Genomic DNA, 25,021 nt, shown 5'->3' on the forward strand with positions numbered 1-25,021 from the left:
CCGTTCCGTTTATCTAGCAGACGGCGAGGCGATTTATGCAACAGTATCCTGTTTCAGCACTGCCAAGGCTATGCGAGAACGCGGTCAGGACAGCCTGGCAGGACTCGTGCTATATGTAGGACTCTTCGGGCACCCCGGGATGCTGCACAGGGCCAAGTACAGCCGCTTTCGGAATGAGTCCATCACGTCCTTGGACGAAGGCAGCCCGGGAGTCTCGACAGGGAGCAAGGGCTCGCCGCAGCCTCCTTACCCCACCCTGGCACCTCACCTGCCCGCTGAAGATGCTGCCTTGGCCTCCCAGGAGAGCCCCACCCCATTGTGCACCTTGATCCCTCGCATGGCCAGCGTAAAGCTGGCCAACCCAGCCACCTTGCTGAGTCTGAAAAACTTTTGTTTGGGTACCAAAGAGGTACCTCGACTCAAGCTCCAGGAAAGCCAGGACCCGGCTCCCAGCAGCCCGGCTTCCCCTGAAACCAGTCTCAATAGGGCTGTGCCAGCACCTCCGCCTCAGCGGGACCCCCTGGGGCACAGGGCGACCTCTTTAACTCCTGACGCCTGCCCACTTCCCGGCCCTGGGGAACCAACCCCCCGGAACAGACAGGACAGACACTTTGTGCAGCACCTGTTGGGGCTGGGCATGAACTACTATGTGAGGGTAAGTATTTCCCTCTCTGCACTCCTGCAAGGGGCATATTCTCTGCTTTCTGAAAGGGGCTGCGCATCATCCGGCCGAGTTTCAGGTTTGGATAAGTCATCAGGGGGCTTCCCAGGTGGCGCTAGTGGTAAAGAACCCACCTACCAATTCAGGAGACCTAAACGACACGGGTTCAGATCCCTGGGTAGGGAAGACCCCCTGGAGTAGAGCTTGAAAACCCACTCTAGTGTTCTTGCCTAGAGAATCCTATGGACAGAGGAGCCTGACAGGCTACAGTCCATGCATAGGGTCCCAAAGAGTCAGACACGACTGAAGCAGACTTAGCATGCAACCACATAAGATATTGTGTAGCTGGAGGGGGCGGAGAAGGGGAGGTGGTCTTATAGGTTTCCCTACAAATATCTGGCCTGTATTGAAATCACATGACTTTTGGTTCAAGAGCATGAACTGGTGCTACATGTTAGTGTAGGTAGTTGCCAGGGTAGTTTCATAGAGAAAGCTGAGATGTCCCTGCTGGACTGAGCATTCTGTACAAGAAGAGTCAGGAATTTCAAATCTAATTAGTGATTAAGACTCAGTAAATTATACTGGCCATTGTGTTTCAGTAGAGATTTTTGTGCTGGAGGAATACATAGTGTATCAGGGACCTGAATTGTTTTTAAAAATCTAATTCAGAATTTAACAAACACTTCTCCAAACATGGCTGAATCTCTAGTCTTGTGTTAGGAGGTAGCCTTAGGTCTTTGGTGCACATTTTTTTTGTCTTTATTGCCTACGCTGTGGCCATGGGGCCTTGTCCATGAGCCATGTGCAAAATCAAGGTCCTTATTGGCCTTGCATCTGCCCTTTTCTATTCCATATCTGAGTAAAAAAAGATTTGGCTTCTGTTCTTCTAGAGCTCACAGTTTCAATCAGGGAAACCAACAAATACAGGTGAAATAATAGAACAATATTTAGCAACATATATCTGGTGTGAGATGCTGAAGGAATTCAGGAAAAGGGGAAGGTTGTTGTGGTCTGGGATTCATTCATAGGGGAACCCTCAGGGGAATGTGCATCTTGGAAGAGCTATCAGATCTTTATTGGCAGAAAGCGGGAGATTCCTGGCAGGGCAAGAATTGGAGCAAAGTCCAAAGGCAGATATTACTGTGGTTACTGCAGGGGAGCATCATGCTGGGCTTAACTGAAAAAAGAGGGAATGCTGGAGGGTAGCTGGTGGTAGGGAGCGTGGCTGGCACATAGTTGATGCTCAAACGAATATGAGTAAAATAAGGCAAATTACAGACAAATCTCGGGTAGCTTGTGGGGGAGGGAGCAGCTGACCAAAGCTCTTAATGCCTACTAGGGAGTTTTTAACACTCTGACTGGTAAACAGGAACCCTCATAGGTTTAAAAATCAACTACAACCTGATGAAGGTGGTTTCAAAAAGACCAATCTGTGAATTCATTTGTGAAGCAGGGAAAAATTAGCAATTGGGAGGTCCATAAGAAAGATACTCTAGTTTAGGCACCAGGAGTGGTAACATGGATTAATGTGAAGATGAGAGAAAACAGATGAATATGAGTCTCTGTGAAAAGAACCTCAACAGTCTTGGATGACAGAGCAGATCATTTCAGATCATCATACAAATAATAGACGGGTGAACATTTATTGAGCAGTGAGTAGACTGCTGAGTGTGTTTATTGCTATTTATAGTGGCTGTGGATAATTATTGATAGAGTTGTGAGGAATGAAAGATAACTTCAGATGTAAGCCTTCCAATGGGATTAGCAATGTTAGTGATAGAGTGAGTTGGGAACAGGGTCACATTATGTTTAAAGTAATGATATTTAACTGGTTCTAATTTGTAGGTAGCAGTTGTGTAAGACTAGCACTCTCATGAGAAGTTTGATCTGAAAGTAGACATTTGAGAGATAGCCCAATAACTGTATCACACACAGACAATTAAGATCTCAAAGAACATTAAATAATGAATGCTGAAAGGGTTATAGGGAAAGCAGGCTAGGGGCGGCCTTGGTGAATTGGTAACAAAAACCTCCAAGGAAGATAAATTTATAGGACACTCAGCCCTTACCCTCCCTCACAGTGACACAGCTCATCATGGAAATAGTTTCATGTATCCACTAAAAGTTTGTGGGTACTTGTTATTGGTCAAGTGTCCTCCAAGCTCTAATGGGAGAATGTGATTCTCCTACCCCATGCTCGGCACCTGCCTTCCACACCACCTGGACATCCTCTGTCTTCTGCTTTGCCTTTCCTTCCCTCTTGAACTTCCTTCCACCTCTCCACACCCATACGCATATACAATTTCTAATGTGAAAGAGTTGCTGTGTGATCTCCATTTCCCTAGGGAGTGTCTCCACTGGCATTTTAGATTTTTAATGAGGATGCCATCTGTCTTTTTCCTGGTGATAATGACAGGTCCTAGGAAAAGTGCTGACCTCATGATCTATGTGAGTCACACTATGTTGCCAACAGACAGTGACATGAAACACCAGTGAACACCTCTTTTAGGAAGTCAGAAATACATGGAAAACCCTAATTTATTAATTTTTATGAAACCCTAGTTTTGAAAGATGGAAGGAACTCAAAATTTATCAAGCTCAATGCCTCTATGAAGAAACTGAGGACTGGAGAAGTGATTTCTTTTTTACGGCCACACAGGTGAGCCAAAAGAAGAGATAGCGGCAGAATCCAGTTGCCCTGTGTGCGCCAGTCTTTGCTCCTTTCACCACAGGTTTTCATCCTGTTTCAGATTCTGCTCAGAATTCTTTTAGATGTGATGTGCACTCATTTTAAAAGATGAAATGCCAACCTGTTAATTTATAGTGAAAATTATTGTGCCAAGGAAACCAAAATTGTGATCTCATCTGTAGAAAAATGTGCATAGAAAGAGTTAAATCAGAGGCTTCCTGATGATATGGAATCAGAGTAGAGACGTGAGAGAGATACTCTTTTTTGAAGAATTTATTTTATGATGATAACACTTGTTTATAAGTTTCATGTGTACAACATTACATTTCTACTTCTGTATACACTACAATGTGCTCACCACCAAAAGTTTAGTTTCCATCTTTCACCATAGAGTTGACCCCTTTACAAAGCTGTTTCACCTCTGCCGCTTCCCCTCTGATAACCTCTACTATATCCTCTGTATCTACATGTTGTTTTGCTTTATTTATTTTGGTTTTTATATTCCACATATGAATGAAATTACATGGTATTTGCCTTCTCTGTCTGACTTATTTCACTTAGCATAATACTCTTAAGGTCCATCCGTATTGTTGCAATTCTTTTTCATGGCTAATATTCCATTGTGTATACATATATATACATGCATGCTAAGTTGCTTCAGTCATATCTGACTCTTTGTGACCCTATGGACTGTAGCCCACCAGGCTCCCCTGTCCGTGGGGATTCTCTGGGCAAGAATACTAGAGTGGGTTGCTGTGCCCTCCTCCAGGGGATCTTCCTGACCCAGGGAATGAACTTACATCCATCTCCTGCGTTGGCAGGAGGGTTCTTTACCACTAGCACTACCTGGGAAGCCATGTATATATATTTATATATATATATTTTTTCACATCTTCTTTATCTGCTCATCCATTGATGGGCACTTAGTTTGTTTCTATACCTTGGCTAATGTAAATAGTGCTGTGATGAGCATAGCAGTGCATATATCTTTTTGAGTTAGTGTTTTGAATTCTTTGGATAAATACCCAGAAGTGACATTATTGGATCGTATGCTGCTGCTGCTAAGTCACTGCAGTCGTGTCTGACTCTGTACGACCCCATAGATGGCAGCCCACCAGGCTCCCCTGTCCCTGGGATTCCCCAGGCAAGAACACTGGAGTGGGTTGCCATTTCCTTTTCCAATGCATGAAAGTGAAAAGTCAAAGTGAAGTCGCTCAAGTCGTGCCCGACCCTCAGCGACCCCATGAACTGCAGCCTACCAGGCTCCTCCATCCACAGGATTTTCCAGGCAGGAGTACTGGAGTGGGGTGCCATTGCCTTCTCCGTTGGATCGTATAGTAGTTCTGTTTTTAGTAGTTCTGTTTTTAAATTTTTGAGGAACCTCCTTACTGTTTTCCATTGTGACTGTACCAATTTACATTCTCACCAACATTGTATGAGAATTCGCTTTCCTCTACATCCTCACCAACACTGTTTGTTTCCTTTTTGATAATAGCCATTCTAAGAGCTGTGCAATAATAAGAGAGATTCTTGGTGGCTAGTGGACATAGGGGCAGCTCTTTTAGTCAAAAGACAGCCACATATTCTACTTTCTTATCCACATCATGTGAGTGCTCCTCTCCTTGCCCAAATCTGTTTTATTCATTCTCTTATCTATTGAGAAAATATGTACTGTAGACCAAACGTGTGACAGGAACTATTCCAGGCCTTAGGGACACATCAGTGAATTAAGACACCAGATCTGAACCCTCATGGAACTTACATTCCAGTGAGGGAAGCTGAGTCATGATGAATAAACCAGTAAATATGTATGTATCAGTTCAGTTCAGTCACTCAGTCATGTCCGACTCTTTGCGACCCCATGAATCGCAGCATGCCAGGCCTCCCTGTCCATCACCAACTCCTGGAGTTCACTCAGACTCATGTCCATCGAGTCAGTGATGTATGTATAAGTAAATATAATATGTCATGTGTAGTAAGTGCCAGGGAACATTAAAGCAGGGGAAGTAAGAAAGGCAGTTAGTTGGGTGGAGATGGAGGATATTGTATTCTTCTTTGTATAAAAATGGCATAGTTGGAGCTCCTTTTAATTTTGTTGTCTTGTGTCTTTTATCTTCACAATAAGTACTTAATTTGCCATCTACTCTAAGTTAGAGTTGACTTTAGGTTAGATATTCTTTTAAAAATAACTCTTTTTTTTTGGTCTTATGATATAAAATCAGTTATACAGCTGAGAATACTTTATGAATCCCAAGAAACTATTTTTGAGTAACTTTCATTCAAGCTCAGACCTTAAACTGCCTGAAGGTTTCTCAAGAAAAGTGGTCTAGCAAACCATTCTTTGCTGCTGCTGCTAAGTCGCTTCAGTTGTGTCCGACTCTGTGCGACCCCATAGACGGCAGCCCACCAGGCCTCCCCGTCCCTGGGATTCTCCAGGCAAGAACACGGGAGTGGGTTGCCATTTCCTTCTCCAATGCATGAAAGTGAAAAGTGAAAGTGAAGTCGCTCAGTCGTGTCTGACTCCTAGCAACCCCATGGACTGCAGCCTACCAGGCTCCTCCATCCACGGGATTTTCCAGGCAGGAGTACTGGAGTGGGGTGCCTTCTCCAAAACCATTCTTTGAGAGATACCAAATTAGAAATGGACAGCCAGACTGGGTCTGAGCAAAGTAGTGAGGTGGGTGAGGTCTGTTAAATGTGGCCACATGCTGACGTTTGTTCCCACCATAATATTACATTTCAGTTTCTCATGAGATATTTCCGATTCACTTTGTCTAGCAACAAACATTCATGTGGAGGTCTCCCAGGTACCCAAAATGGTCTGTGTATGGTGAGCATGGAAGATATATAACATGACCAGTGCTCTCATGCGTAGAATGAGAGAATTGATCTCAATGACCTTGAAGGTCCCCATCACCAGCATTTTTCTCCTTCCAGTCTTATTGAGATATAATTGACATACAGTACTGTATAAGGTTAAGGTGTATAGCATACTGGATTTGACTTTTATACATCATGAAATGATTACCACAGTAAGTTTACTGAACATTCATCATCTCATATGTTAATGGATACAAAAGAAAAGAAAAAGAAAAACTATTTCTTTGTGATGAGAAGACTTAGGATTTACTCTCTCAGCAACTTTCATATATAATGTACAGCCGTCCCAACACCAGCATTTACAGGCACTAAAGCTCATTTCTCCATGTGGGAGGTATTTAAATATTACTTTCCTTTCCCATACCCAGTTCTCAGATTGCCTACAACTTAGTTCAGAGACTAAATAAATCAGAGGCAAAGAAACTAACCCAGATGGAACTGCCACAGGTTAGCACAGTAGTTCTTACAATAAAACATGGAGAAAGGCTGTTTTCTCCCGGTGAGGACATCGAGACTCAAAGAGTGTATTGTCTACCCTCCACTTTGCAATGTAAGTAAATAGCGGACTGAAGATCCAAATCCAGGCTTATCTCACTCCAGTGCTCTTCTTCCCACCCTCTCCCCTTACCTCCAAGCAAGTCAGGACTGAAGATCCAAATCCAGGCTTATCTCCCTCCAGTGCTCTTCTTCCCACCCTCTCCCCTTACCTCCAAGCAAGTCAGGCAGTCCTGCAGGTTCGTAAATGGAGTAGCACAGAGGAAGGACCATACTGGGCAGGAGAACTTTCTAGAGGACCAACCCATGGAACTTGCCTGCTTGCATTCATTTGCATGATTTCAGTCTCCTCACTTCAGCTGCACCCAGCATAGCCATTTCCACAGACTGTATTAGTATCCTAGTGCTGTTGTAACAAGTGTCACAAACCAAATGGCTTACAACCACAGACATTCATTCTCTCTCGGTTCTGGAGGCTAGAAGTCTGAAATCAAGCTATCTGCAGGGCCACGATCCCTCGAAGGCTCTAGGAGAGAATCCTTCGATGCCTCTTCTGGTTTCTGGTGGCTGCTAGCAGTCCTTGGCATTACTTGGCTTGTAGAGGCATCTCTCTTGTCTCTCCCTCCATCTTCACATGTCTTTCTCTCCTGTGTGTCCAAGGACACCAGTCATTGGATTAAGGCTCTCACTAATCCATTATGACTTCATTTTAACTTCATTGTATCTGTGAAGACTCAACTTTCAAGTTAGGCCACATTCATAGGTTTTAGGGGTTAAGACTTCAACTTACCTTTTTGAGCTATGCAATTCAACCCATAACAGTTCCCCAAAACATTTATTGCAGTGTGTTTGCCCACAGAAACTTTTTTGCCTATTGGGCTCATCAGTTTTGGGTGCAAATACGATCTTTTGACTTCCTTTGTAAATCTCATGGTATGTTCTCACCATCCATCTTCCCTTTTCTAATGTTGTATCTTAATACTGAGGCTGTAGACTGGTATTGCCTATTGTCTGTCTACACTGGATGTGGTCCACGGTACTGTGATGTTCCGTCTGCCCCAACTGTCTTTTCTGTAGGAGAGCACTGGTCTAGGAATCGTGAGGTCTAGGTTAAAGTAATGGCTCTGACACTAGCCAGCTGTGTGACCTGGGATGAGTCATTTCACTTCTTTATTTTCTTATATTTGAAACAAAAGTGTACAGAATGCTATCTGTGATCCTAAGACCCCATGTCCCCTTTCCCATTGTCTGAAATCTCCTATTAGGATCTCTTTTCTGAAGGAAGTAACTTTTCACACCTTTGTCTCAATAGCGAGGAGACAGAATGCCCTTAGTACCTTCTTGCTAACCCTGAGCTGGCTTCACCAGTAAAGCAGAAACCTTGCACTAGCATGGATACAGGTGGTCAACATTTTAGAGAGATGGTGAGAGAGGAGTCAGGTGGAACAGTATCCAAGTATGGGATTCCAGGGAGGAGTAGATGGTGGGCAGGTCCAGGAGGCAGGCCAGTGTGAATGATGGTGGTCAGTACTCTGGGACCATGGCTTTGCTTACTTGGTCTAGCCAGCAGGGCCATGCTGGGGCTTGGCATCCAATCCAAGGTCTATAGGAGTACCAGGAATTAACCCTTCTCTGTTTTCTCTGGGCAAATGTGATAAAAGTCCAGGAGGCAGGCCAGTGTGAATGATGGTGGTCAGTACTCGGGGACCATGGCTTTGCTTACTTGGTCTAGCCAGCAGGGCCATGCTGGGGCTTGGCATCCAATCCAAGGTCTATAGGAGTACCAGGAATTAACCCTTCTCTGTTTTCTCTGGGCAAATGTGATAAAAGAAAAAGGCCTTGCCACACACAACAGCAGTCTAATAACTCTAACCTTGAAAGTGGAAGATTTCTGACCCTGGCGAACCCTTGAAGAGACTGTCCCACGGTTTATGCAAAATTATGGGACTTTGGTTGTGTGGATTAGTGGTGTGTGCACAGCTAATGGCAGGGCTTTCTGCCTCTGCTGTTTTCCCTTTTTTTTTTTTTTCGGAATTATTGGTGGATAAAAGAGACATCATACAGGTGCGAGGAAATAATTCCAGCTAAAACTGACTCTTTGGCAATGAGGGTATTATATTTTCTTACTGTTTCTTTCTTGAAGTAGATGTAGAAGTGTATTCTGCAAGAACTTAGGAAAATCCTGGCATAGTTGACCCACTGTTCCTGTTCTTTTTAAAACTGTACATATCCCTTGATCTGACCAGTCCTTGCTCACCCCTGACCACTAGAGCGTTAGTTGGAAGATAGTGTTTCAGAGATCACCATGTCCAAAACCTTCATTTTGCAGTTGAGGAAAGAGGCTCAGAGATGTGAAATGACTTGCCCCAAGTCACATAGCAACTTAGTGGTAGAACCCAGACAAGAACTGCCAGTTCTGTCTGTGCTCTGCTTAGTCATTCAGTTATGTTCAACTCTTTGCGACCCCATGGACTGCAGCCCACCAGACTCCTCTGTCCATGGGGATTTTCCTGGCAAGGTTACTGGAGTGGGTTGCCATGCCCTCCTCAGGGGATCTTCCCAACCCAGGGATCTAACCCAGGTCTCCTGCATTGCAGGTGGATTCTTTACCATCTGAGCCACTAGGGAAGCACAGTTCTGTCTACAACACTTTTTTTTTAATAAAAAATTGAAGTACAGTTGATTTACAATGTTAACTTGAGGTGTACAACACAGTGATCTATCTATATATATATTATTTTTCAAATTATTTTCTCTTATAGTTTATTATAAAATAATGAGTGTAGTCTCTGTGTATACAGTAGGTCCTTGTTGGTTATCTATTTTATATATAGTAGTGTATATGTCCAACATTCTATTTTCTGCCCCTATCTTGCCTACCTGCCCTCACTCCCCAAACTAAATGCACTATGCCAAACATATCTACATGATTGAAATATTGAATACATGTCTTTTTTAAAGACCAGAATAAAAATGTTTTTCTGATAGGAAAACAGCCTTTAAAAAACCATGAGAAGGAAAAGGAGATCAAGGAAGAGTGGAAAGGAGCCCAAAATGCATTGGCTTTGCCAGTTTTACCCTTTTGTTTATGGAGGTCCTGGTGGGTGGCAACGTGTCCATGTTGGGCCAGGACTTGTACAACACGCATGGACTGACCTTATTTCATTCATCTAAAACCCCTTGGGGTCATTTCGCATAAGTGGCTTTTCCTCTCACTTCCATTTTCATGCTACTTTAAAGCTAGTACCACACTGTGTCATCACATGGGTTGGATGGAAGCCTCCCTATTTCCCAGTGTGACAGTCCCACCATAAGGAGAGTGATCTAGAAGATACACAGGGCTCAGGGGGCAAGGCCATGTCACAGTGTCTTTTTCAGAGCAGGGTTATGAGGTAGCTGGGGTCTCTTCCCCTCTCCTAAAAGTTATAAGCTTTGGATCTCAGGGTGTTCTGGTCAGATTTGCAATGGATTATCAAAATCATGGTGATCAAAAGATGTAGGCCTCAGTGTTGTGCACAAGTAGCCACTACTAAAAAGGTTGCACCTGAAACAGAGTTTTCTGAAAGGATATTTGGGAAAGTCAAGAGGCCTCAAAGAGCTGGACTTTTGAAAACATTTGTTGGGGGGCATCATATGAGAATGTATTGATAGCATAGCAATGATGATAAGGAAGTATAAATTTGCAACCATAAACTCAGATGTACAGGTTCAGTTCAGTCACTCAGTCGTGTCCGACTCTTTGTGACCCCATGGACTGCAGCACGCCAGGCTTCCCTGTCCATCAACAACTCCCGGAGCTTACTCAAACTCATGTCCATCGAGTTAGTGATGCCATCCAACCATCTCATCCTCTGTCATCCCCTTCTCCTCCCGCCTTCCATTTTTCCTAGCATCAGGGTCTTTTCCAATGAGTCAGTTCTTTGCACCAGGTCGCCAAAGTATTGGGGTTTCAGCTTCAGCAACAGCCCTTCCAATGAATATTCAGGACTGATCTCCTTTAGGATGGACTAGTTGGATCTTCTTGCAGTCCAGGGGACTCTCAAGAGTCTTCTCCAACAGCACAGTTCAAAAGCATCAACTCTTTGGAGCTCAGCTTTCTTTATAGTCCAACTCTCACATCCATACATGACTACTGGAAAAACCATAGCTTTGACTAGATGGACCATTGTTGGCAAAATAATGTCTCTGCTTTTTAATATGCTGTCTAGGTTGGTCATAACTTCCCTTCCAAGGAGCAAGCGTCTTTTAATTTCATGGCTGCAGATGTACAAGAGATGTCATTAAAATATGTGTTGTTGCTGTTGCTAAGTCGCTTCAGTCGTGTCCGACTCTGTGTGACCCCTGAGACAGCAGCCCACAGCTCCCCTGTCCCTGGGATTCTCCAGGCAAGAACACTGGAGTGGGTGGCCATTTCCTTCTCCAATGCATGAAAGTGAAAAGTGAAAGTGAAGTCCCTCAGTCGTGTCCGACTCTGAGCGACCCCATGGACTGCAGCCTACCAGGCTCCTCTGTCCATGGGATTTTCCAGGCAAGAGTACTGGAGTGGGGTGCCATTGCCTTCTCCAAAATATGTGTGTGTGTGTGTGTGTGTGTGTGTGTATATATATTTAAACTGTAAATATTTAAAATCATGAAATCCAGCACTAAGCCCTCTCTTATTTGTTTGACAATATTTTCCATTTTGGTCATTGTTTGTCCCCCAGTCTCAGGATCACATAATGAATTGAGGGGATTAATTGGTGCCCCTAAATAGGAGAGAGGCCTCTGACCTTCAGTTCATTGTTTGTGGATGGTTCCCTAAAGGCAAGAACACCCCAGCATTTGACCTTCTTTTGCCCATTAGGATGTTTATCCTCTCTGGGAGCCCCTTCTGAGAATCCAGCCTCTCTAGCTGCCCCTCCAGAGACCTTGTGTTTCCCTAGAGCCTGGCCAAGATGCAAATTGGGATCTGTGATGCTTAGAGGCCCACCAGTTTCAACCACCCTTTGCCTTCCCATTTATGCTCCTGAAGAAAAGGGATGACTGATGGTTGAAGCAAGTTCATGGGAATTCCAGAAGCAGCCAGAACCAAAGAGGTGACGATTGAGGAAGGACCAAGGTCAAGGGCAGGAAGAAGAGGGCAGACATTTAAGACTGGGGAAAGATGGAGTGAAGTTGAAGGAGCTGTTCCCATTTGGCAGGGCAGACACTGGCAGCCAAGGATTCTGAAGGCAAACAAGGCCAAAGGCAGTTCTTGGGAGGGATTGGCAATCATGTGACATGTGGGAGGTTCATGGGATTGAGAGAGGGAGGGAGGGAGGGAAAAGAATGCAGAGTACAGGCAGTGCCTACCCAGAAAAGAATCTGGAACACAGCGGTCATAAATCAACAGTTTAGTTACATATTTTGTCTGGTCAAATTAGAAAAAAAATTTTCTTTTGATCAGTACCAAGATTTTAAAAACCAAGAACGTTCATATAAAACTCTGGATTTTTCTGGCTTCTTAGAAGAGCTGACAGCACTAGGCTAGCCATCCCACATGTTAACAGATGACCAGAGGTGGGCACTGAGCCACAGTCCCACTCAGTTGCACTCATTTCCATCACCTGTCTGTCCAGGTCCCCCGCAAGGTGGCTGAGGTTGCATAACTACCTGTGACATTGTCTTTTTTTTCCACTTTGGAATACCTGGGAGAGAAGCTGAGAATGTCCTCTTCCTGGGGACCATAGTGGGGCTTCTTTCTTTTATGCAGTGAGACGGAGTATTGGGAATGGGTGAGACCCAGGAAACCGGGATGCGGCCTTCTCCACTCAGAGGGTCTCTTCCCATCCTCACAGAGTTGCAGAGTTTTCAGGAGTAGTGGGGCTCCAGGACTAGTGCAGGCCATTCCTATTTTGTGAAAATGTGTCAGGCAAAGTTGGTTTGTGTTATCAGTTCTTTGTGGTGATGAATTTTCCCAGAGAAATAATGTCAAAGGTTGATAAAGCTCTCTCATATGGCTGAGGAGAGGATTAAGTGAAAAAAAATTTATGTATAAAGATTAGCACAGAGCTTGTCACATGGTAAGTCTCAGGTCGGGGGAGAAGAATGAACTTTCAAAGTTCTAGGAGTGTCTTTGGGCAAAAAAAAAAGAAAGAGAGACTAGCTTCGATTTTGGCGTTTTTGCCATTCCCTTTGGCATCCTTTCCCGTCCAGCAGTGCCACCCTGTAGAACTTTCTTCCCTAAGCCTTTCCCTATGGTGCTCACCAGGGCAGGCTTGGCCTCTTCTCTGAAGTTGCCTACTATTTCTTTACTAGTCAGCATTCCTCTTCCCTCAGTACAGCAGAGGGAAAAGCACTTGCCTTTGGAAAAATATTTATTACTTCACCGAATCTTCATTGTAGTATTTCTCAAAGTTTGCCAAGCATCAACTGTATCAGTTAAAAATACTAGTTAAAAGTGAAAACTTTGACCTTACCCCCAACCCCTGCTCCCCCCATCTCCTGCCCCTCTGGCCATCCTGAATTTGCTGCTTCAGAATCTCTAAGGCTGGGCCCTAGAAATCTGCATTTTAAACAACCCCCCCACCCCTCTATGATTGGAGAAGGAAATGGCAACCCACTCTTGTATTCCTGCCTGGGAAATCTGATGGACAGAGAAGCCTGGTGGGCTATGGTTCGTGAGGTCAAAAAGAGTCGGACACGACCGAGGCACAGAACACCAACACACACACACCCACTATGATATTCTGATGCACAGAAAATTTGGGAACCTCTGCTGAGTCCAGCTGGTGCAGTGGTTCTCAGTCAGGGATGATTTTGCTACTAAGGGGACGTCTGGCAATGCCTGGAGACATGTTTGGTTGTCATAACAGGGGAAGGGGAGGGGAAGTACTGGCCTTCAGAGACTAGAGGCCAGGGATGTGGCTAAACACCCTACAATGCTCAGGACAGCCCCCACAGTACAGAATATTCAGGCCCAATGTGTCAATAATACTGAGGCTAAGAAATCCTGAGTCACAGGGATGAAGTGCATAAACCTGGGCTGTGCATTTGGAGGTAATTGTGAATAAGAAAAGAATCAACATCTGATTCAGCATTTGACTCCTAAAAATCTAACCCAAGGAACTTCTAACTTTCTCAGGCCTTCTCCTTTATCCTCTCTCTCTTTGTAAAAAAATTTTCTATTTATTTATGTGGCTGTGCTGGGCCTTAATTGCAGTATGCATGGTCTTTGATCTTCATTGCAACATGTAGGAATCTAGTTCCCTTATCAGGGATAGAATCCAGGCCCCCCTTCATTGGGAGCACATAGTCTTAACCACTGGACCACCATGAAAGTCCCTCTTTTAGTCTCTCTTAAATCCACAGATTCTTTAAAATTATAGTTTACTTTCACCTCCACCCAAACAATACTGCTGTGGCTTCCATATCAGGATCTCAGATGGTGGGAATGAGAGTAAGGACCCTGTGTTGTTATGACTCAGTTGTACATCAGATATGTCCACACTGGCAAAGGAGTTGATCGTTACTCAGGTGCTTTCTGGGCTCAGTGGCATTTGTAGACTGACTTGGTATCCTACCAAGGTTTTCTACCTTCACTTCTATAGGGAAATGCCTTCAGAATTTAAAGATAACTTACGTAGATTTTAAGAACAGAGCCTGTCTTGGGTTGGAAACTTCCTTTTGTTAGAGGGAAAGAACTGCTGGAAAGCAAGCAGCTTGAGCAGAAAGCATGTGCCCTATAAGTATAACCCCAGAAATTAGATTTTTCCCCTCAATGTCATAAGAGAATAATTTATGTGAATCATTCTTTGGGGAATGGTGAAATGTATAATTCAAACCTTTTTTTTTTTTTTTTACATAGTGCCAACTCTGGGACCTTGAAAGGCATTATCCCTCCATGTCCTCTCTTCTCAGCATGACTCCTTTAACCCTGGACACAGGGCTCAGACTGATACATTGACTACAAAGTACTGTTTCATAGTGAGTTAAGTGATCCAAGGTCACAGAGCTCATGAGCTGCTGAGCAGGGACTATAATTCAGGTTTCCCTACTCCCAGGCCAGGGCTCTTTTCACTACCTTCTGTGAATAAGATGTAATCTTGCATGAGGTGGTTACAGAAGGGAGAGGAGAACAAAGGTGTCCACACAAATTCCTGTAATATATGGCAGTGCCTAATAGATGACACCAAAGTGACACAAGCAAACCGTGTGGGAATTCAGGGAGGAGAGGGGACTCCTTCCATTTGAGACGATTGTGGAAAACAGGGTTTCTGAGTCTTGAAAATGGAGTTTCCATAGGCAGAGATGGAGGAAGAACATTCTAGGCAAAAAGCATGACAGGGTGAGGCATGGAGGTGGGAAAGTGGAGGATATATTTTGACAGAGAGTACAGTTGGACTTGGTTGGATGATGTGTTAGGTATGTGCTGGACATCAGAGTATGGGCTGGTGCTAAAACAAAGTTGTATAGTATCTGAGAAGTTGGGTTTTCCAACAGAAAATTGTTGAATAATTTTTGAATAGGGGAATCGCAAACTTGGAGGTGTGTTTTAGAAAGATTACATGAGCTGCAGTGTTCAAAGAGGACCCAGAGGAAGGGAGGCTGGAGAACAGGAGCCCAGGTGAGAAGTGGGTTGGGAAGAAAGGCAGTGGCAATAGAGACAAGGAAAGATGTGAGACCCACTCAATGAGGACAGGATTAGGAAGGAAAGGTCTGGCCATCAGAGGTGAATTCCTTTAAGCATGTGCTGCCTTCAAGATGACCTCAAAGCATCCAGGTGGAAATCTCCAGAAGAAAATGGGATAGTTAGGTCTGAGGAGAGGGTCTGTTGTTGGCATCAAAGCCCAGGGAACAGACGAGGCTACCAAAAGGGAAGTGTAGAACAGAGAGATGCATGCCACATTGAAGTCCTCTGTGGAGGGGGAGGAAGAACAGGCCTTGATGAGCAGGATAGAGAGATGACAGGGTACTCTAGGGAAGAGAGGGGAGGGAGTTTCAAGGAGAGAGAGGTTGGATAAAGGAGTATCAAACCCATAGAAGATTCAAGGAAGATGAGAACTGAGAAAGAGCCATGGTTTGGCCTTTTATCTTCTTATTCCCCATCTCCACTAAGATATTCACATTCAACTGCTGCAAACCAAGCATAGAGTTTGATGCTCCAAACCTCCATTCTCTCCCCTTGCCTTCTCAGGAAGTAGCATCTCCCACTTTCCAAGTCAGAACCACACACTCTGTCATACTCCACCCAGCCTTCAGTTATCAAGTCCAGTCAGTTCCACCTTTAGGATGTTTCTTGTGTGCCTCCGTTTTTCTCCACCTCCACTGCAGCATTTTCAAACTTAATGATCAGCTTCTTATGGAACTATTTCATGAAACAAGCTTTGTGAAACTCTACAACGGTAGCTTTCAATTGAAATTAGGAGATGAATCATCATAATATAAGATATACACCTATAGAAAATAGATACTTCAGGGTACTGGACTCTTAGAAGCAGACAACTTCTATTTGGGTAGTCAGAGAAGGCTCCCAGGGGAGATGGCATTTAAGATGGTCCCCTAAGGTTGGATAGAAATCTAACCATGGGGATTATTTTTTAAAAAGGATATTCCAGATGGAGGGGACATAGATGAGGAAATATAGGTTATGTACAAGGGAGAGCGCTGATTTCAGTTTGGCTAGAGACCTGGAAAATTCCATGGATGGAAGAGCCTGGTAGGCTGCAGTCTATGGGGTCGCTCAGAGTTGGACACAACTAAGCGACTTCACTTTCACTTTTCACTTTCATGCATTGGAGAAGGAAATGGCAACCCACTCCAGTGTTCTTGTCTGGAGAATCCCAGGGACGGGGAGCCTGGTGGGCTGCCGTCTATGGGGTCGCACAGAGTCGGACATGACTGAAGCGACTTAGCAGCAGCAGCAGAGTAGAGACTGCTTTGGAAAAAAAAAAAAATCAGTGGGTAGTAAAATTTGAGCCAGATTATATACAGCAGGCCTTAAATATCAGGCTAAGGAGTTTAGATGTTTAAGGAGGCATGAGGATTCATTTGTGCTAGAGAAGGGAGTGACTGCAGGTGGGGAAGCCCTTTCAAAGGTTATTGCAGAGCTAATCAAGGTGAGAAGTGTCTATATGAGGGTCTTGGTAGAGGGAATGAAGTAAAGAAACGCTGGCAGAGACATTGTGGAAGAAACATTTGATGAAGGGGCAGAGAGGGAGGGCAGATTTCAAGCCAGCCTCTTACCTCTAAAATGTTAAGGTAAAGACTTAGGGTGAGATGGGAGGACATGCCAGTAAAAGACATGGGGATCACAGAAGGAGAAGCAGAGTTGGAAGGTAAGAGGTTTCATTGCTGACTTATGGAGCTTGAAGTCATGGAGAGTCATCTAGACAAGTTGGGGGTGTCCTACCGGCAGGCAGAGCTGGGAGGAGAATCTGGCTGCTTAGTCAAGCTAAACAATTGAGTGTTCTTATCTGACAATTGTCTGAGTAAAGCAGAGAGATTTTAGGTAATTTTAGAGGGTGGTAAAGTGTTTTTTAATGTGTAGTAAAAGGCCTCTTTTCTGATGAAATATTTCATATACTGAATACTTTTGACCCTTAAGTTAAAATTATATAAATATGCTTTTGTGTTGTTGAATCAAGGCCTTTTCTCTGTTTTATACATACAGTGCTTAATATCCCCTTTCACCATTCTTGCATAAATTCGACTCGTAGTTTATCATCTACATTCCTTCTTTCAATTTCTTTAGAGTGCGATGAGTTCTCAAACACGTGTTCAAAGCAGTCTGAGTACAGAATCAGTTTCATTTTTTAAAATATCCTTTAGAGTTGACTTATCCACCTATTTAATTTAATGTGATTTTAAAAAAGGAACTTACCTTCGTAAAGTCTTTCCAAAGTTTTGATGTAATTCTTAGAGAAATTATAACTTTTTAAAAAGAATCCACACTCATATTTTATTTTGTTCAATATCTACTTGTTGCTGTTGTTTTTTAGTTGCTGAGTCATGTCCTATTCTTTGTGACCTCATGGACTACAGTGTGCCAGGCTCCTCTGTCCTCTGCTATCTCCCAGAGTTTGCTCAGATTCATGTCCATCTAGTCTGTGATTCTATCTAATATACTTGGATGATATGATTTCAATAGCAATGACAGCTGCCATCTGCAAGTATGGTACAAATACAGTGGGATTCTTGGTGAGTCCACAGTTGAAATGGTGGCAGGAGATGCAGACATTCCAGTAACCTGCTGGCTGCAGCAAGTTGGCACAGTGGTAGTCAGTTAGCGGAGTTTTATTGTAGTATTGTGTGTTAACAGTGCAGCAACTTGGTTTGTTGATACGTCTCAAGATCCCTAATTTTTTGTTGTCACATGGAAATGCTTTGTTGCATAGCTGTAATCAATGAGCATGTTTTCCATTCTACTTTTTTTCCTACTAAACTTGACAACATTATCTTGGCCTTGAAGAGCAGACAGCATTTAATGAATACTGTTGTACTGACTCTCCAAACGTAAGGTTTCTGTTCAGGGAAAGTGATACACAGAGAGAGACAGTGTCTGAGGACAAACTAGGAAATAAAAACCACAACTAGGAATACAGCAGATATCCTGACTGTCCATGAAGAATCCTATTCAAGACCCTGTTTTCAGGAGATGAAACTGAATCAGCAACTATAAGGGTCTCTCTGGGGAAGGAAGTTTAAATTTAGAAATTCATCTATGGCCCTAAGCCTTTCTCTTTATGAAGAAAACCAAAACACATGCAGGATTTGAGTTTCCTCCACTATTGTATTTATTTACCAGCTTGAAACTAAGAAGGACCACCCTTTTTTCTCTTCATAACAATCTGTATTTTATAGGGTGCCCTTTGCATCTCCATGACATTTTGTAAAATTAAGCAAGTAGAATAACTTTGTTACAAGAACAGATATAATTTTCTTCAAGTGTATTTATTTTTGGCTGTTCTGGGTCTTTATTGCTGAGCACGGGCTTTCTGTAGTTGCGGTGAGTAGGGGCCGCTTTTCGTTACAGTGTGGGGGGTTCTCGTTTTGGTGGCTTCTCTTGCTGCCAGGCATAGGCTCTAGGATGCCCAGGCTTCAGTAGCTGCAGCGTGCGGGCTCAGCAGTTGTGACTCACAGGCTCTGAAGTGTAAGCTCAGTAGTTGGAGCATAGTTGCCCTGTGGTATGTGGGATCTTCCTAGACCAGGGATTGAACCTGTGTCCCCTGAATTAGCAGGCAGTTTCTTAATCACAGGACCACCAGGGAAACCCAAGCAGTTGTAATTTATTCTTGGTAGCTTTTGTTTGTCACTTGGAAAAAATACATCTCTCAGGTGCAATAACATTAAATATTAGAAATATGCTCTACTCTACCAAAAACCAATTTGACTTTACATATCTCTTTACCATACTCAACAAAATGGATATATTTTAGCTCTTATCTGCTCGGTGCTCCTAGGAATACAAAGCCCTCCTGGATCCTGATAAATGAAGTTGTTCTCTCATTTGTATTGTTTAAAAATGGAAAAATCAGGACTAGAATAAGGGAAGAAGAGCTATGAGGACTAACTTTCTGAGTTCTTTGTTTAACTTTTCTTTATTGTGTTTTCTGAAACGTCAAAGGTAATACGTGCTCATTTTGGGAAAAATTCCAACAATGCAGAAGGTAAAAGGTAAACAGTCCTTCTGTAGGGTACTTTGCCACTATTAAATTTGTTTTGTGTTCTGACTTTTTTCCTGAGCATTGCATATATGTGTGTGTGTGTGTCTGTGTCTGTGTGTGTCTGTGTGTGCAGGCATGCATGCTAAGTTGCTTCAGTTGTGTCTGCCTCTTTGTGACCCCATGGACTGTAGCCCACCAGGCTCCTCTGTCCATGGGGATTCTCCAGACAAGAATACTGGAGTGGGTTGCCATGCCCTCCTCCAGGGGATCTTCCCGACCCAGGGATTGAACCCAGATCTCCCGCATTGCAGGTGGATTCTTTACCTTCTGAGCCACCAGGGAAGCCCATATAAAAAATATACACACACATACAGACATAGTTGTTAACACAGATGAAGATTATATTAGGCACCCTGTCTGTATCATGCTTTTTTTGTGGGGGGAGCTCTAACTGGTAGATTAGATAGGGGCACCCTACTGTGTCAGAGCATGCTGATCCTCAGTGGTAGTGCAGTGTACCAGAGGAGGGTCACACTTGTGGTTTTTCCTCTGTGGAGAGACAGTTCCCTGACTTTCTTGGCCCTGAGGGGAGACCTCACTGCCCTGTACTGCTTCAGCTTGCTGTCCTTTGTACCTCAGCTTCTGTCCTCACCTGCTCAGTTGCTTCCCCAAGTTGGGTTCTCTCAGCCCCACGGGATCCTGGTCTTCAGTCTAGGGACATGTACCTCCATGTAGTCTGTAACTGGGGATGCTGAGATCATCAAGACAGACCATTTCCCCAAAGGAAGTGAGAGAAGCTTAACTAATACTAGTCACTTTGCAACAACTCACGGTGTATGGGGGCATATCTGTTGATGTCAGCATGTATGTTGTTTTGGAAGGCAAAACCTGGGGGTTTTCTCTGAATATTTCTATTAGAGAAAAACACTGGGATTACATAAATTCTGGTGTGCATTTTTGGCTGGCAATTGTTTCATTGTTAATATATAGATTAGCTTATTTAGGGCTAGAAAGGATGACATCATTTTAGGCTCTTGGTTTCTGTTTCATCATTCAGCTTTGCCTTAGCTTCTAGAAGTCAAAACTGATCATATGTGATTACCTTTGAATGGATGAGAGAAGGTGCGGACGCAGGGGTGATATCCTGGGCAGGCAGGATCCTCTCCCTCCTACCCACTGACCAGAATGACTTTGCTGGGGAGCATTGCAAGGCCTGGTATTTCAGCCAGGAATGGAACCTGTGGGGTGGGATGGAGGAAAACCCTGGACCAAAGGCTGGAGTAGTTTTATGTTGGCTTTCTTTTGGTTTTCTGAAAGGGTGTTAGAGATGCTATTCAGGTGCTCTCTCCGGCAGCACATATACTAAAATTGGAAAGATGATATTCAAGCTAAATGAAGAGATACTTGGAAAACTTTTTGATTTGAACACAAAATATCTTGGAAGTACTAAAAGTTTGAAATAAATGCCTAAAACTTTTCAAGGTAGTACATCCACCCCCACCGCTGACTCCCAATCACCACACACTGTGGATGGGAGCTCACACATACCTGGCTGCATAATGCTGGACTCTTAGAACCTGTCTGAGTTATATCAAGTATCTCTTCTTAATCCCTTCAGATACAGAGATGAGTTAAAAAAATATGTTAACCCATCTGGAGTAGCTCTAAGCTGTTCACTCCAAAACAAAGAAATCCTTCTTCAGCACCAGACCTTAACGTTCTTTTTCCCCCCTAAATTGCAGTTTGATTTTAAGCATGGGAGAGTGGGATCTTAGCTCTTATTTATTTATTTATGTATTTATTTGGATATGCTGGGGCTTAGTTGTGGCATGCAGGATCTTTGATCTTTAGTTGCAGCATGCAAACTCAGTTGAGAATCTTTAGTTGTAGCTTGTGAACTCTTAGTCTCAGGATATGCAATCTAGTTCCCTGACCAGGGATCAAACCTGGGCTCCCTGCACTGGCAGCTTGGAGTCTTAGCCATTGGACCATCAGGGAAGTTCCAGATCTTACATTCTTTCTGTTTTACAACAAACACTCATAGGTTACAAAATTCTGAGAAAATAAAGACTAAGACTTCAAATACTGCATCACCGTGCCTGGCCCAGTGATAGGAATGCTCCGTGGAGGGAACATTCAGAATGTACTGCACAGAGGGCAAAAAAAGAAGAGTATGGATGCAGCCCTGCAGCAAACCCCAGCGTGATGCAAATACAAGAGATTCTGGATTGAGGGCTGTGGTGAATTTCCAAATCTCTCTACAGAAAATAAAGGAATTGGTTTTTCTAACTAGGCTGTCAGCTATGAAGGGAAGGAGCAAGAGAAGGAAAGGAAGTGGGGAGGAGGAGGAAGCAGAAGGATGAGGTGGGATGTGGGCAGTGACTGTGGGAGGCCCCTGGGTCCTGGCAGGGAGTGAGTATTGATCTTGGAGGCCTCCAGGAAGCGTAACTTGCATACTCACGGTTAATATATTTATTTATGATTTATACCCTGCTGACTTCCAGAAAGGTTTTAAGGTGGCTCATCTGCTAGTAAGCTAATGCTTCCTACACACACTGAGCAACGCTGAAAAATGAAAGGGCAGAAACTCTGTGAGTCATCACCTGACTGTTTAAGTGAGCTGTGAGCGAAGAGGGAGGCTGTTTCTTCTGAATGAGGGCCCCATGATGCTGTCAACACTGTTGGTAGGAATCCTGATAAGTCAGGCTCATTTAGTTGATATCACCAGGAAATCACTGAACTTCTCAGATTACTGAAGCTTCTCCCTTTAGAAGTTGGTCTTTTAGAACTTGAAATATTTTATATAGAAACTTCTAATGAAGATTATATGCTTCTTTCTCTTCCAAGATGCTTGATGGCTGATGGAAAAAATTTTTTTGAGAAGGGAATGCCAGACTTTTCCCCTCTAGATCTATGTTTGATTTTTTAATAACAGTTTTATTGAGATATAATTCACATGTCATGAAATTCACTTTTTAAGTATATAATTCCATGGTTTTTCATATTAATATATTCTCAGAACTATGCAATCATAACCATTGTCTGGTTTTAGAACATTTTTATCACTCCAGAAAGAAGCCACGCACCCATTAGCACCCGTTTCCATCACACTCTCCAGCCCCTAGCAGCTGCTAGTCTACTTCCTGTCTTCTGTATTTGCCTGTTCTGGAAATTTCATATAAATGGCACCATGCAATACATGGCCCTTTGTGTCTGGCTTCTTTCACCTAGCATAATATCTTCAAGATTTATCCATGTTGCAGCTTGTATCAGTACTTCATTCCTATTTTTGGCTGAGTAACATTCCATTGTATGGATAAACTACATTTTGTTGACTGTTCATTAGTTGATAGATATTTGGGCTATTTCCACTTTTTGGTTTTTGTCACTAATGCTGCAGCAAGCGTTCATGTATAAGGTTTTATGTGTATGTGTCTTCAGCTTTCTTGGGTCTGTATCTGTGAGTGGATACAGATTAGAATGTAACCTAACTTTCCTTCTGGTGGAAACAGAGCTCTCATTCTAATAATCGTGGTGCTGTGCTGGGACCCTTGGATGTGGGTTAGTTCCTCTCGGCTGCCACCCCTGACCTTGGACGTAGGACCGAGAGGAGCTACCCCATGTCCGAGGTAAGGAGCAGCGGCTGTGCTTTGCTGGAGCAGCTGTGAAGAGATACCCCACGTCCAAGGTAAGAGAAACCCAAGTAAGATGGTAGGCGCTGAGGGAGGGCATCAGAGGGCAGACAGACTGCAACCTCAATCACAGACAACTAGCCAATCTGATCACATGGACCACAGCCTTGTTTAACTCAATGAAACTAAGCCATGCCATGTGGGACCACCCAAGATGGATGGGTCATAGTGGAGACGTCTGGCAGAACGTGGTCCACTGGAGAAGGGAATGGCAAACCACTTCAGTATTCTTGCCTTGAGAACCCCGTGAATAGTATGAAAAGGCAAAAAGATAGGACACTGAAAGATGAACTCCCCAGGTCGGTAGGTGCCCAATATGCTACTGGAGATCAGTGGAGAAATAACTCCAGAAAGAATGAAGGGATGGAGGCAAAGCAAAAACAACACCCAGCTGTGGATGGGACTGGTGATAGAAGCAAGGTTCGGTGCTATAAAGAGCAATATTGTATAAGAACCTGGAATGTTGGGTCCATGAATCAAGGCAAATTGGAAGTGGTCAAAACAGGAGATGACAAAAGTGAACGTTGACATTCTAGGAATCAGCGAACTAAGATGGACTGGAATGGGTGAATTTAACTCAGATGACCATTATATCTATTACTGTGAGGAGTACTACTACTACCTTTGAAGAAGTGGAGTAGCCATAATAGTTATCAAAAGAGTCCGAAATCCAGTACCTGGATGCAGTCTCAAAAACGACAGAATGGTCTCTGTTCATTTTCAAGGCAAACCATTCAATATCACAGTAATCCAAGTCTATGCCCTGATGAGTAATGCTGAAGAAGCTGAAGTTGAACAGTTCTATGAAGAACAACAAGACCTTCTAGAACTAACACCCAAAAAAGATGTTCTTTTCATTATAGGGGACTGGAATGCAAAAGTAGGAAGTCAAGAAACACCTGGAGTAACACGCAAGTTTGGCCTTGGAGTACAGAATGAAGCAGGGCAAAGGCTAATAGAGTTCTGCCAAGAAAACACACTGGTCATAGCAAATACCTTCTTCCAACAACACAAGAGAAGACTCTACACATGGACATCACCAGATGATCAACATCGATATCAGATTGATTGTATTCTTTGCAACCAAAGATGGAGAAGCTCTATACAGTCACCAAAAACAAGACCAGGAGCTGACTGTGCCTCAGATCATGAACTCCTTATTGCCAAATTCAGACTGAAATTGAAGAAAGTAGGGAAAACCACTAGACCATTCAGGTATGACCTAAATCAAATCCCTTATAACTATACAGTGGAAATGAGAAATAAATTTAAGGGACTAGATCTAATAGAGTGCCTGATGAACTATGGATGGAAGTTTGTGACATTGTACAGGAGACAGAAATCAAGACCATCCTCAAGAAAAAGAAATGCAAAAAAGCAAAATGACTGCCTGAGGGGGCCTTACAAATAGCTGTGAAAAGAAGAGAAGCAAAAAGCAAAGGAGAAAAGGAAAGATATAAGCATCTGAATGCAGAGTTCCAACGAATAGCAAGGAGAAATAAGAAAGCCTTCCTTAGCAATCAGTGCAAAGAAATAGTGGAAAAGAATAGAATGGGAAAGACTAGAGATCTCTTCAAGAAAACTAGAGACACCAAGGGAACATTTAATGCAAAGATGGGCTCAATAAAGGACAGAAATGGTAGGGTTCTAACAGAAGCAGAAGATATTAAGAAGAGGTGGCAAGAATACACAGAACTATACAAAAAAGGTCTTCACGACCAAGATAATCACTCACCTAGAGCCAGACATCCTGGAATGTGAAGTCAAGTGGGCCTTAGGAAGCATCACTACGAACAAAGCTAATGGAGGTGATGGAATTCCAGGTGAGCTATTTCAAATCCTGAAAGATGATGCTGTGAAAGTGCTGCACTCAATATGCCAGCAAATTTGGAAAACTCAGCAGTGGCCACAGGACTGGAAAAGGTCAGTTTTCATTCCAATCCTAAAGTAAGGCAGTGCCAAAGAATGCTCAAACTATCAC

The 25,021-nt window shown here is 43.4% G+C and overlaps 1 protein-coding gene across 4 annotated transcripts in view; it reads left to right on the forward strand.

Annotated features, from left to right (window-relative positions):
* The window catches only part of SHC4 (SHC adaptor protein 4), a 176,695-nt gene that overhangs the window by 39,817 nt on the left and 111,857 nt on the right, over window positions 1-25,021 (forward strand). For 3 of the 4 annotated variants that reach the window (XR_009738738.1, XM_061428843.1, XM_061428844.1), the window contains exon 1: window positions 56-655. Coding sequence is in view for 3 of the 4 variants with exons in the window: in XM_061428843.1 (XP_061284827.1) it covers window positions 71-655 (585 nt within the window). In the remaining variant the exon portion in view is untranslated. Of the gene's footprint in view, window positions 1-17; window positions 656-25,021 lie in introns of those variants that run through there. The other variant, XM_061428842.1, reaches the window with a different exon arrangement.

Source organism: Bos javanicus, chromosome 10 (assembly GCF_032452875.1).
Source record: "Bos javanicus breed banteng chromosome 10, ARS-OSU_banteng_1.0, whole genome shotgun sequence".
In the NCBI taxonomy this organism is placed as follows: Eukaryota; Metazoa; Chordata; class Mammalia; order Artiodactyla; family Bovidae; genus Bos; species Bos javanicus.